At 44.1% G+C, this 14,549-nt stretch overlaps 1 protein-coding gene across 1 annotated transcript; it reads right to left on the bottom strand.

Annotated features, from left to right (window-relative positions):
- Positions 1–348: 348 nt before the first annotated feature.
- Positions 349–1,338, bottom strand: LOC133069922 (olfactory receptor 13A1-like). The gene has a single exon (XM_061161360.1). The coding sequence runs from the start codon at positions 1,336–1,338 to the stop codon at positions 349–351; it is 990 nt and encodes a 329-aa protein (XP_061017343.1).
- Positions 1,339–14,549: the final 13,211 nt, after the last annotated feature.

Below are 14,549 nucleotides of genomic sequence, written 5' to 3'. Positions count from 1 at the left end.
GTAACTTGAAGATCAGGACCCAACCGTGCACTGAGGGAGGGTCTATGCAGAGACCACAGAAGGTGAGAAGATACAGCCAGTGGCCCTTTCAGCTGGAGCTAGTACTGTGTGGCAGGTTGGGACAACCAAGGAAAAGCTGAGTTGAGAGGGGCCTTGAAGAAGGTTGAGGGTCAGGTTCCCGGAGGCCACCCAGGGGTGGAGAGATGTTTACCTGGATGCAAGAAGGCCACCTCCCAGGACCTGGGTCTACAGTTCTGCAGCTGAGGCCTTATTGGGTGCACAGGGCCCCAACTGGAGGGTAAGGGTACTGAGAGGATGATAGCCAGCTCTTTCTCCTCCAAGCTGGTCTCAGGGAGGCAGCCCATGCACCCCAGGGCTGAGAAGGGCTTGCACAAGTCTCCCCAGGGCATGTTTAACCTCCGTGTTCCTCAGGGAGTAGATGATGGGGTTCAGGGTGGGGCTCAGCATCGTGTAGAGCACTGCGGACACCTTGCTTCTCTCAGGGCTGTAGCTGGAGGCCGGACTGATGCAAGCACAGAACACTGCGGAGTAGTACACCGCGACCACCGGAAGGTGGGCGGAGCAGGTGGAAAAGGCCCGCCGCCTGCCGGCAGCCGAGCGCATGCGCAGGATGCTGGCAACGATGCAGCCGTAGGAAGCCAGAGTGAGCAGGAAGTTGACGACTCCATAGAAGGCATCGGCTAAGACAGTCATGATGCTGTTCACAAGTGTGGGGCTGCAGGAGAGCAGCAGGAGTGGGGGGATCTCGCAGAAGAAGTGTGCGATAACGTTGGGGCCGCAGAAGGACAGCCGCGTCATCAGCCCAGCGTGCAGCGACGCGTTGAGGGCACAGAGGGCCCACACGCCCACGGCCAGCAACCTGCACAGCCGCGGGCTCATCCACGTGCTGTAGTGCAGCGGGCGGCAGATGGCCACGTAGCGGTCGTAGGCCATGACCGTCAGCGGCAGCAGCTCGGAAGATGCGGACCAGGTGAGGAAGAACAGCTGGGCCATGCACCCCGGGAAGGAGATGGTGTTTTCCTCGAAGGCCAGGCCCGCCAGCGCCTTGGGCAACACAGATGAGGTGCAGACAATATCCATGGTAGCCAGATTACAGAGGAAAAAGTACATGGGGCTTTGGAGGCTGGCGCTGTGGCTGACCACGGCGATGATCACACCGTTGCCCGTGAGCGCCACGGTGTAGAGGGAGAAGAAGCAGCCGAAAAGGGGCAGCTGCAGGCGGGGGTGCTCCGAGAAGCCCTGAAGCACGAATTCTGTCACCAGAGTCTCGTTGGACCTTGTGGCCCAGCCGGGAACAGCCCCAAGGCCGTGCTCCATGTGTGCACAGACCTGTGACAGAGATTACACGACGCTGGCGCCAGACTCTACCCAGGTGACCATCTCAGAAGGCAGCCGGGTCTTGGAAAGGGAGGGCTGACCCGACTGCTTCACAGGAATCTGTTTATTCCTTAACTTCCAAACCCAACACTCTTCCGAAAGCCATATACCCTTCATTTACTTCCCTTTTCATTTTGTACTCCGAGAAACACTGTCCTCTAGTGCCTCTAGCCCCATCCCCGTCCTCACTTCCTTGATTGTGAGCCACTTACAGCTGAGCCAGTTCCCAGGCGCCACGGCTGAGCCCCTCCCCCGGCCCATGCTCCCGCCTCCAGCCCCATCTCCGTAAAGGACATACTGCTGCTTTTCAGCTGTTCCCCCTGGGTTCCCATCTCCATCTTTTCTGAACTTGTACTTCAGGATTACTTCTGTGGCTGATCCTGCCCTCAGTCCGACATCACTCCTATCTACCCCCAACCCCAGACCCGTGAACTGCAATTCTGCCTCAAACTACAGGCTTTCAAACTCAAAATTCAAGCCTAAACTGTTGGCCCTTGCCCCAAATGTGTTCATCGTGTAGTTTTACAGCAGCAGAAGGTAACTCACCCATCCTCCTAGTCACCCAGCCACCCAAAACCCTGGGTGTAGGCTTTGGGGCAACAGGACCTCGCTTGGACCACATCAAGCTTTAGTTCCTGGTCATGGGAGGTTCTCAGAATATATTTGTTCCAGGAGCCTTTTATGGTTTTCTTACTTCTCAGCCTCTGGTTCCTGAGGCCTGCAGGCAGAGCTTCCTGCACAATGTTCACAGATGCTCCATCTCTCATTCACAGATATGTACCTAACTTCAAGCTTTTTGTCACCACCTGTATGTCCGGTTTCTCCCTCCAACACCCTCCGGTATGTTCCCAACTGGGTTAACGGTGATGCCCTGGGATGAACACCTGATCCTAACATTTCATTCCCCTCTGTGAAGCTCACCAAGACTTAGCAGAGTGCTCAGGTGAAAAATCACAGAAAACTAACCAAACTGATCGCATGGACCACAGCCTTCCCTAACTCAATGAAACTATGAGCCAGGCCTTGTAGGGCCACCCAAGACGGACAGGTCATGATGGAGAGTTATAACAAAACATGGTCCATGGGAGAAGGGAATGGAAAACCACTTGAGTATTCTTGCCTAAGGAACCCCATGCACAACATGAAAAGGCAAAAAGATATAACAATGAAAGATGAACTCCCCAGGTTGGTAGGTGCTCAGTATGCTACTGTAGAAGAGTGGAGAAATAACTCCAAAAAGAATGAATAGATAGAGCCAAAAGGAAAACAATGTCCAGTTGTGGATGTGACTGGTGACGGAAGTAAAGTCTGATGCTGTAAAGAATATTGCATAGGGACCTGGAATGTTAGGTCCATGAATCAAGGTAAATTGGAAGTGGTCAAACAGGAGATGGTAAGGGTGAACATCAACATTTTAGGAATCATTAAACTAAAATGGATTGTAATGGACAAATTTAATTCAGATGACCATTATATCTACTAATGTGGGCAAGAATCCCTTAGAAGAAATGGAGTAGGACTCAGAGTCAACAACAGGTCAGGAATGCAGTTCTTGAGTGCAGTGTCAAAAATGACAGAATGATCTCTGTTCATTTCCAAGGTCAACCATTCAACATCATAGTAATCCAAGTCTATGCCATGACCACTAATGCTGAAGAAGCTGAAGATAAACAGTTCTATGAGGACCTACAAGACCTTCTAGAACTAACACCCAAAAAAGATGTCCTGTTCATCATAGAGGACTGCAATGCAAAGGTAGGAAGTCAGGACATACCTGGAGTAACAGGCAAGTTTGGCCTTGGAGTACAAAATGAAGCAGGGCAAAGGCTAACAGAGTTTTGCCAAGAGAATACACTGGTCATAGCAAACACCCTCTTCCAACAACACAAGAGACACATGGACATCACCAGATGGTCAATAGCAGAATCAGATTGATTATATTCTTTGCAGCCAAAAATGGAGAAGCTCTATTCAGTCAGCAAAAGAAAGACTGGGAGCTGACTGTGGCTCAGATCATAAACACATTATTGCAAAATTCAGACTTAAATTAAATAGGTAGGGAAAACCACTAAACCATTCAGGTATAACCTAAATCAAATCCCTTACAATTATACAATGAAAATGACAAATAGATTCAAGGGATTAGATCTCATAGAGAGCCTGAAGAACTATAGACAGGGGTTCGTGACATTGTACAGGAGGCGGTGATCAAAACCATCCCCAAGAAAAAGAAAGGCAAAAAGGCAAAATGGTTGTCTGAGGAGGCCTTACAAATAGCTGAGAAAAGAAGAGAAGCTAAAGGCAAAGGAGAAAAGGAAAGATATACCCATCTGAACGCAGAGTTCCAAAGAATAGCAAGGAGAGATAAGAAAACCTTCCTCAGTACTCAATACCAAAAAGTAGAGGAAAACAACAGAATTGGAGAGACTAGAGATCTCTTCAAAAAAATTAGAGATACCAAGGGAACATATCATGCAAAGATGGGCACAACAATGGTATGGGACAGAAATGGTATGGACCTAACAGAAGCAGAAGATATTAATAAGAGGTGGCAAGAGTACACAAAAGAACTACCCAGAAAAGATCTTAATGACCCAGATAACCATGATGGTGTGAAGTCAAGTGGGCCTTATGAAGCATCACTATGAACAAAGGTAGTGGAGGTGATGGAATTCCAGTTGAGCTATTTCAAATCCTAAAAGATGATGCTGTGAAAGTGCTGCACTCAATATGCCAGCAAATTTAGAAAACTCAGCAGTGGCCACAGGCCTGGAAAAGGTCAGTTTTCATTTCAATCCCAAAGAAAGACAATGCCAAAGAATGTTCAAACTACCACACAATTGTGCTTATCTCGCACACTAGCAAAGTAATGCTCAAAATTCTCCAAGCAAATCTTCAACAGTATGTGAACCGAGAACTTCCAAATGTTCAAGCTGGATTTAGAAAAGGCAAAGGAACCAGAGATCAAATTGCCAACATCTGGTGGATCTTAGAAAAAGAGAGAAAGTTCCAGAAAGACATTGACTTCTGCTTTATTGACTATGCCAAAGCCTTTGACTGTGTGGATCACAGAACCTGTGGGAAAGTCTTCAAGAGATGAGAATACCAGACCATCTGACCTGCCTCTTGAGACATCTGTATGAAGGTCAAGAAGCAACTTTTAGAACCAGACATGAAACAACGGACTGTTCCAAGTTGGGAAAGGAGTATGTCAAGGTTGTTTATTGTCACTTTGCTTATTTAGCTTCTATGCACAGTACATCATGTGAAATGCCAGGCTTGATGAAGCACAAGCTGGAATCAAGATTGCCGGGAAAAATATCAACAACCTCAGATATGCAAATAACACCACCCTTATGGCAGAAAGCAAGAGGTACTGAAGAGCCTCTTGATGAAAGTGAAAGAGACTGAAAAAGCTGGCTTAAAACTCAGCATTCAATAAATGAAGATCATGGCATCCAGTCCCATCACTTCATGGCAAATAGATGGGCTAACAGTGGAAACAGTGACAGACTTCATTTTCTTGGGTTCCAAAATCACTGCAGATGGTAACTGTAGCCATAAAATTAAAAGACACTTGCTCCTTGGAAGGAAAGCTAGAATCAAGGTAGACAGCATATTAAAAAGCAGAGATATTACTTTGCCAATATTACTTTGTCTAGTCAAAGCTATGGTTTACCCAGTAGTCATGCATGGATGTGAGAGTTGGACCATAAAGAAAGCTGACCACCGAAGAGCTGGTGCCTTTGAACTGCGGTGTTGAAGAAGACTCTTGAGAGTCCCTTGGACTGCAAGAAGATCCAAGCAGTCAATCCTAAAGGAAATCAGTCCTGAATATTCATTGGAAGGACTGATGCTGAAGCTCTGATATTTTGGCCACCTGATGTGAAGAACTGACTCATTGGAAAAGGTTCTGATGCTGGGAAAGATTGAAGGCAGGAGGAGAAGGGGACAACAGAGGATGAGATTGTTGGATGACATCACCAACTCAATGGACATGAGTTTGAGCACACTCTGGGAGTTGGTGATGCTTCAGGGAAGCCTGGCATGCTGCAGTCCATAGGGTCACAAAGAGTCGGACACAAGTGTGTGACTGAACTTAACAGGTGAGCTGATGCTCCTTACCTCTTGAGATGGCCCCGTGACCCCTCTTGCAGGTTTTCTCACTGAGGCATCAGTACCCACCCCAACCCTCAACTGATAATCCCTGGAGGTGCCAGTTCTTCACACAGCTTCTTCCCTGGAAATACCCTCTGGTTTCCACCTCCTCTTACTCTGCCCGCAGGAAAAAGACCTTCATCCTTCAAGGTGTGTCACTGCATGTCCTACTTCAGGAAGCTCTTCCCATCCTCATGATCATCTCAAGAAAACTCATCTTCTCCCCACTTTTCTCCCAAGAGCTTTTGCTGTTCAGTTCCCATGACAGCCCTCAAAAGCTTCCATTGTCTTCCATGTACTGACTCTTTTCTCTAAAGGCTTTTCCACAGTAGGATCCACAGCCCATTTTTCTTCCTATCTCAATGCTGACCTCTGAGATCAACAGAGAGCGTTTCTCAATCAAGGTTCAAACAATAAATGAATGAGTGACTTTCATGACCATATTGGGCTCTTCACTGACCCCAAACTCGTCCCTTACCAGCCAGAAATTTAAATAGAAAGTGTTTCCACCAAGGCCATCAGGGGCTCTGTTATCACTGAAACTGGGGGGAGGAGTGGTACTCAGCAGACCCTGGCAGCATCTGGCAGCTATGCTGTGGTGGCTTCCATCCAGAATCGGGACTCTGTTGCTGCCGCATCGCTATCACTCCCGCATGCTCTCACCCAAGCTGAAGGTGTGCCAAGGCCAACCCCTGCCCATACAGATAGTACGTCTGTCTGACCGTGCTTCCTTGCTGTCACAGAAATGGAAAATTGCTTCCACTTCATTACCACTTGAAAATCTCACACTAATGCCTCTCATTAGCAAAATCAAAGTCACAACAAGAACCAGCCTAAGGAGCTCTAGGAAACCCAGGTTTTGCATCACAGTCAATTTGGTCAGGCAGTAACGCACAAGTGGGTGGTGGGTTCTGCTCCCAACAACAGAGCAGTGATCACACTGGCCATTCTTCAGCTAATAAGCATCATCTGTAGTCAAATATTAAAACCACCACTTGAAATCTTCAAAGAGCATTCAGAAGGAGGCAGGTGTCAGGTGGGAATCTACCTGGGGAAGGAGGGATCTTTCTGAAGATTTCTGCTTTATGGCTTTTCACCTAAGGCTACTCACAAGCCTGTGCAGATGTGAGTCTGGTAAGACAAGCTGAAATCTGAAATTTTATAGGGTTTGTTTTGATGGAGAATATTCACCTCACATTTATTCACAATAGCCCAAATATGGAACATCAATGAAAAAAATGGGTTAACAAACTGAGGTATATTCATAAAACTGGAACATTGCCACAGAAGAGACTGAACTAAATACATAATAACATTGATCACAAAGCAAAGGGGAGTGAAAATAGGCTGGTCACAAAGAAAATACATTATGTGACTCCATTTATGTGATTTTAGAACAGGCAAAACTGATCTCTGACAGGAAAAAATGAGATCAGTGCTTGCCTTTGAGGGCTTGAGTGGGGCTGACCAAGAAGGAGCATGGCAGGAATTCTGAGTCAAGAAAGTGTCCTGCATTTGACAGAGATGGGCTACTTAGCATTGCACTTGTCAAAACATCTGTCACATGGTTCATCTACGATGCATGCATTTCATTATGTAATCCAGTGGTAGAGAATCCACCTGCCAATGCAGAGACACTGGTTCGATCCCTAGGTGGGGAAGATCCCTTGGAGAAGGAAATGGCAATCCACTCCAGTATTCTTGCCTGGTAAATCCCATGGACAGAGGAGTCTGAACAGTGGACTAAAGTCCATGGGGTCACAAAGAGTCAGATACAAATTAGTGACTAAACAACAATTTCCCTTAGAAACTGCAAATAAATCTTATGTTTGATTTTTAAAATGGCATAGGTTATCCACCCTGAAACTGCTTTCTGTATGTCTCAGGCCTCAGCAAAGGGGTGATGGGAGCCACTTGCTGAGAAGGGAGAGACAAACGGCTGCATGGTGCGGTGTTAAGCCTGGAGACCCCAGGCACTGATGCCTTTGGGGCAACTCTATCAAGGTGTAATTTGAAAATTTTTCACTGATGTGTATGTCAGTGAAGCCATCACCACTCTCCTGTGATCTCATGTCTTAAAGCATAGATGGACACAGGAATAAGTGTGTGTGTGTATACACAGCACACCCTTTCTACCTCTGTCCTCTGAGACCAATTGAAGCAAGGAGAGATGAGTAACTATGAGAATCCAAACTTTTATCCCTAAAGATCAGTCTCCAGTAAAAAGACCCAAGTTTGATTCCATGAGTGGGGCAAGGAAAGCACAAGATGAGTTCAGAATATCTTCCTTTGTGCCAAAATGTGAGAAATTGCTCAAAGATTGATGACAATACATCAAAAGGAGACAGAGGCAGTCTGACAGGGTTCCAACTGGTAAAGTCTTAACCCATTTGAGAACTAAAATAAATAATGTTAAGAAAGGACTAAACTCCACTGAGAAAGATTCGTGAATCTACACTTAACGTTAAATAATTTGAGAGAAGGGACAATATGTTCTTAAAGTATATACAGCTAGTGAATTTCATAGGAAAAGGGACTCCCAGACCATCAGTCATTGTAAAAATTGGTGGATGAGTGAAAGTTGACCCAGAGGCAGGGCTTTTACCTAGTCTCTACTTGGATTATTTTCCCCACATTTTATCTGCTAGTCAGAGAGGTAAACAGTAAGTTCCCTTTATCACCTTCGCCGAGTGGCAATAGGCAGTTCTGCTGATGAGGAAGTCTGCCTGCTTCTTCCAGTGCCTTGTGGAAATTACATCAGAGACGTCAGGAATGGACTGGGAACTTCACCCCAGTAGACACTGGCCACCCCCTGCCTGGACCTGGCCTGGGAGACTGCCTTGCCTGGGCTAATCCACCTGCCAAAATTCATGTATTCTCTGTATAATATTTTGTATACACAGCTTAGATTAAATGATAAGATTAGAATGACTCATTTAAAAAAAATCAAGAATTGGTCTGATTCCTGTCCATTTTCCTGAACAGAGACTATTTTAATGCCTGTCTTCCTGCTGGCAGGAGAGGTAAGTATTCTTATCCCTGTATTTCAGGTACAGGAACTGACATCCAGAGGGTATGAATCACGTGCTCCCCAGCCCCAACACACAGAGGACCAGGCGAAGGATTCTCTGGATGCACTTTGAGGGAACTTCACACTCATGCAGGCTATTTGGGAGTAGAGCTTGGGCTCTGAAATGTCCATCCAGAGAAGGCCAAGAGTTGAGCTGCTGGGGCTGCCCCATGCAAGAGAGGACGCCAACTGTCTGGAAATGAAGTGGTACTTTCATGGAGCTTGGGGCAGCCTCACAACAGCCCACAGGCATTGAACAGGGGAATGATCCTACAGGGCTGACCACCCACCTGAGAGCTGAGATCCAGCAGAACATGGCTGCTTTGGGCCCAAGTTCTGTTCAACTTGAGATGCCCCAGGGCCCATCAGCCCCAAGGTGGAAGCTTTGTGCCCCACCCGAGAGCCCAGCCCTCTTATCACTGTCCTGGCCTCTCTGAACTTTCTCTCCTGGTTTTTGCTCTGACTTGAAGGTCAAATGATGTGAATGTTTATTTAGGTGGTTTCTTGTCATCCAGGGGCTTGGTGAGCTCTGATGTGACTGGGTCAGTATTTTTCTTTCCTTGAGAGGCAGGGTCAGGGACTGTTGACAAGGGGTCAGAGGCTGCTGCTGCTACAGCAGTTTCTCAGAGTTCTCTGGAGGCCAAGACTGAGTGAGAGGACCCCTAAGTCTTGCCTAGTCATAGATTTGGGTGTTAGATTCTTCAAAGTTTGCTTCATTTCAAAAGTAGATTTATTGCATTACAGATGAGTAAGAAAACCAGGTTTTGAACATGGGTAAAAATAACATGTATGAATGAAAATGGTCATTAAAAAAGGATTTTTTATATAATTTATATTCTTTTATATAATGGAACATAAGACCAAACTTTTCTACCATATCCTTATCTTTGATCAGTAACTTCCCAAAAAAATTTGAAGAAGTGTTAGTTCACTTAGAATACAGTGCCAGAACTCCACATTGAGTTCCAAGAACCGTGACAAAACTCCATTTGTAGTGAGAAGTAAATATCTGTTCTCTTAATAACTCATGTTAGAACAGCCATGCTTACCTCCCCTTTGTTGGCTCCTGGTGGCCTCAGTGGATGTTCTGGACAGCGGCTCCAAAGTCAGCACTTTGTAAGTAAGACAGACCACGGATGCTCTCTGTCCTGTGAGAAGTCACTCTGCAGGGTCCTCCTGACTGCACCTCTGGGTTGAGGTTTGACTGGTCTTCAAGCAAACCTCTGTGTTTCCATGATCAAGCCAGGTGTTTATCCTGGGGACCCTGGGGAGGCAAAGTGGAAGAGAAAACTCTCAGGGACAATTAAACGTGGCTCGAGGGTTCCTGACCAAAGCTTCCTACCAAATAGGTGTTGAGGAGATATGTAGGCAGCAAGAGCCTCCCTCCATAAGGGCGAGCACAGCCCTTCCATGAAGACCATCCCTCCTGACCCCCGCTCCCCACATTCACCTGCAACATGCTGGCATCACAGCCTCACACTGGCCTGTGTGGAAGCCCCTGTTCAGACCAAGTCAACTGAGGCTCTTTTGTCTTAATTGTGCCTTCTACTAATAATACCTCAGTTAAACTCATTCATGATAATATGGATCTATCCCTAGAGTATTTTTGCATGTTTTATGTATATAACTACCTTTCCTACACAAGCAAGTTAATAAATTGCCAAAACTTCCTAAAACGATGTTCCTTTAGCACTTCAATTTATCCCATAATGGCCTTCAGTGTGGTTGTGGTTTGACTAAATTTACCTATTATTCATCATTCTTTCCATTTAGTGAGGATTTTATTCCTTTTCTTTTATTTTTAATTTAAACATTTATTGAGATGAAATTCCCGCAACTTGAAATACCCACCTTAAAGTGAGCCATTGAGTGGCGCTGAAGTGAAGATTTTGTATCCACTTTATTGAGACATCTAGTTGATCCAGGAATCCTGTGGGAGTTACTCTGAGTATAATTTACAGTCAGCCTCAATATCAGCATCTGTGGATTCAACCAACCATGGATCATTAGTAACGACTGTAATATTTACTACTGAAAAAATGTCTGGGTGTAACTGGCCCACACAGTTCAAATTCATGTTGCTCAAAGGTGAACTGCGATCAACATTGAAAGTCACAGGTTATCATTTTGATGCTTATATACACCATGTCACCACCACTGCACTTGAGAGAGAACAGCCATGACATTCCTGGGTGTTGTCTTGTGCCCTTGGCTTCAGTTTCACCCCCAGCCACTTGCTTCCTGCCCCAGCACCACTGCGTTTACATCTAAATTCTATTCGCTTCTTCTAGGATTTCCCATAAATGGAATCATGCAATACCTCCAACTTTAAATAAATAAATAAAACATCTGTGAGATTTATCCATGTTTTTCGAAGTGTTAGGAATGTGTTCATATTTCTTGATAGTAGTATTTCATGGTATGGACAAACTATGATTTTCAAAAAAATCTATTTATCTATTGATAAACATTGTATTGCCTCTAGTTTTAAACCTTATATGAACAGTTGCTATGAATCTTTTCAGGCAGTCTTTTTATTGGTGCCAATATATATTTTTATTTGCTTTGAGTGCACACTTAGAAACAAGTTGCTGGGTTATAAGGCACTGAGCTAAATTGTCTTCCAAGCTGACTGCCCCATTCTAGAATCCTTTGCCTTTCTCTCACAAATAATGATGACAAGCACTTTTCTTGTTCTTATTGACCATATATATATAATTCTATGAAGTGTCTGTACAAATGTTATTTTTCCATGGGTGGAGCGGGGCTTGCCCTATTATTGAAATGTGGAAGGCTTTTATAGTCTCAGGAAAGAAGTCCTTTGTCAAATATGGACTATGAAAAAGTGTCACTGTATTGTATATAGACATACAGTCTGTTTCTTCAACTCTATGCCTTGCCTTTTCATTTTCTTAAAGACTTCTTCCAAAGAGCAAAAGTCTTTGTGTTGATGAACTCTAATTTAGCTTTGATCTGTTTGCTTTTAATAGTTGTGTCCTTTTCATGACATTACTTGCTGACAAAGGTCCATCTAGTCAAAGCTATGGTTTTTCCAGTAGTCATGTATGGATGTGAGAGTTGGGCCATAAAGAAAGCTGAGCGCTGAAGAATTGATGCTTCTGAACTGTGGTGTTGGAGAAGACTCTTGAGAGTCCCTTGGACTGCAAGGCGATCAAACCAGTCAATCCTAAAGCAAATCAGTCCTGAATATTCATTGGAAGGACTGATGCTGAAGCTGAAGCTCCAATCCTTTGACCACCTGATACAAAGAATGACTCATTGGAAAAATACCCTGATGCTAGGCAAGATTGAAGGCAGGAGGAGAAGGGGATGATAGAGGAGGCGATGGTTCGATGGCATCACCGACTCCATGGACATGAGTTTGAGCAAGCTCCAAGAGTTGGTGATGGACAGGGAAGCCTGGAGTTCTGTAGTCCAAGAGGTCGCAAAGAGTCGGACATGACTGAGCAACTGAACTGAACTGTTTTCTTTTACAATTAGTACCTTTGAGGCTTTAAGAAATATGTCCTAGATATGAAAATTTTCTTCTAACCTTACTTCCAGAAATGTTATGAATTTACAATTTCAGTCTTAGGTTAAGGTCCAAAATCTCTTTTTGAAACAGTCTACTGAAGCATAATTTACACAGAATAAATTGCACAAATTTAATGTGCAATTTGGTAAATTTTGACATAAATCTATTCCTGTGAAACCATAGTCAGTTGATGAACCCCTCTATCCCCCAACGTCCTTCATTGCTCTTTGTTGTATCTTTCTTCCACACCAACCTCCACCTTCCCTTCCAGGATAACCACTTATGTGCTTTTCATCACCACAGATACATTTGCTTTTCAAAATTTTATAAAAATGGAACAATATAGTATGTGTTCTTTTTTGGTCTTCTTGTTTCTCTTACCAAAATTATTCTGAGATATATCCATATTATAGCATGTATATCAATGGTTCAGCCCTTTAAATGACAAGAAGGAACACCTTGTATGGCTGTACCATGATTGGTTAGGGTTAGGGTTCAAGTCAGACTGCTCACACCAGTTCAAAATGCAGAAAAGGCACTTGGCAAAATTCAACATTTTCTCATGATAAAAATGAACAAGGAATGAAAAGGAACTTTCTCAACCTGATAAAAAGCACCTAAAAAATCCACAGATCCCACCACTCTTGGTGAAAATCTAGATGCTTTCCCCTTAAGATCAGAACATGTCAAGGATGTCCACTCATGCCACTTCTAACCAACATCATACTAGAGGCTGAAGACAGGGCAATTGAGCAAATTAAAAATGCACACAGATTGGATCATCTTTTTTCCAAGGTGGGTTTCCCTGGTAACTCAGATGGTAAAGAATCTGCCTGCAATGCAGGAAACCTGGGTTTGATCTCTGGGTTGGGAAAATCCCCTGGAGAAGGAAATGGCAACCCACTTCTGTATTCTTGCCTGGAGAATTCCATGGATAGAGGAGCATAGCAGGCTACAGTCCATGGGGTAGCAGAGTCAGACATGACTGAGCAACTACCACTTGATACAGTTGATACAGCTTCCCAAGATGCCTTAAAAGCAGAGAGGATCTGGGGCTTAGGAGAGTGAAAGCACTTCTTGTTTAACCAGCGGGCTTGGGACAGAACAACCACTTCTGCTTAATAAATGAGCAGAGGGTCAGAGGAAAGCCTCAAACCAGAAACAGAAACACATAATGAGGTGCAGACAGGAGTGCGGTCTGCCTCTGGTTACTGCAAGGAAGTAATTTATTAGTCGGGCTGCAGGGAAAGCTGATGCTGTCTTAGCCCATGTCCCCTATTATTAATTGTCTCCAGATGTTAGCTAAATTGAATTGTTGGGCATCTTCAAAATGTTAAACAAGCCTGAAACATCTAGTGAATAAGTTTGAGGCAAGTTTAATGGAAAAGATCAAGTGTGAGGATGAATTCCAGGGCCCACAGCTCTGACCTGTAAGTGCTTCTATCTGCCTCCAAAGGCTTCACTTTGTATAACGGAGTACATATGAATTATCTCTATTGCATTATTACAACTTTAAACTTGGAAAATTACTTTTTTCCCCTACCAAAACATACACTGCTACAGTTAATGTTTTAAATTTGAATTTAGAATTTGATTGCTACACTAGTGTCTTCTCCATGTTATAATACTTTTGAAGATATAGTGACTTTTATAAATATGTGATTGACTTAGTGGCACTTACTATGGCATTTAAGAGTTGGTGATGGACAGGGAGGCCTGGCATACTGCAATTCATGGGGTCGCAAAGAGTCGGACATGACTGAGCGACTGAATTGAACTTGGTGGCCTAAAAACCTTACAAACATTGTCTATACATATTTTGCCATTTCATTCTTCACCACTGCTTCCAGACTGTTGCAGTCTGACTTTTACATCTATCACCTTTACTCAGATTTTAATTGTCCTAGAAATTAACCCTATGGTTAAACTCAATTAAGTCTCATGGTTTTATTGAGTGCTCTCTCACTGGGTCTTTCTGTAGTACTCAGGGCTCTATTTTCCTTTCTTTTGCATCAAAGGCACGGCACTCTTCAGATGATACTGTTGTATCTTAGGTAATTTTAAAATTTTTTTTAATTAGCAAAAACTTCAAACAAGAAGTGGGAAAAATAGTATAATAAATCCTTGTTTACCTATCAGCCGGTTTCCATAATGGTTAATACTTTGCTATTCTGAATGTAAAAAATGCTGCTGTGAAAGTGCTGCACTCAATATGCCAGCAAATTTGGAAAACTCAGCAGTGGCCACAGCACTGGAAAAGTCAGTTTTCATTCCAGTCCCAAAGAAAGGAAATGCCAAGGAATGTTCAAACTACCACACAATCGCACTAATCTCACACACTAGCAAAGTAATGCTCAAAATTCTCCAAGCAAGGCTTCAACAGTACAT

The sequence above is a fragment of the Dama dama genome, chromosome 15, assembly GCF_033118175.1.
Source record: "Dama dama isolate Ldn47 chromosome 15, ASM3311817v1, whole genome shotgun sequence".
NCBI classification, from domain to species: domain Eukaryota; kingdom Metazoa; phylum Chordata; class Mammalia; order Artiodactyla; family Cervidae; genus Dama; species Dama dama.
Note: the sequence above shows the minus strand (reverse complement) of the source record. Positions and strands in the feature narration are given on the sequence as shown.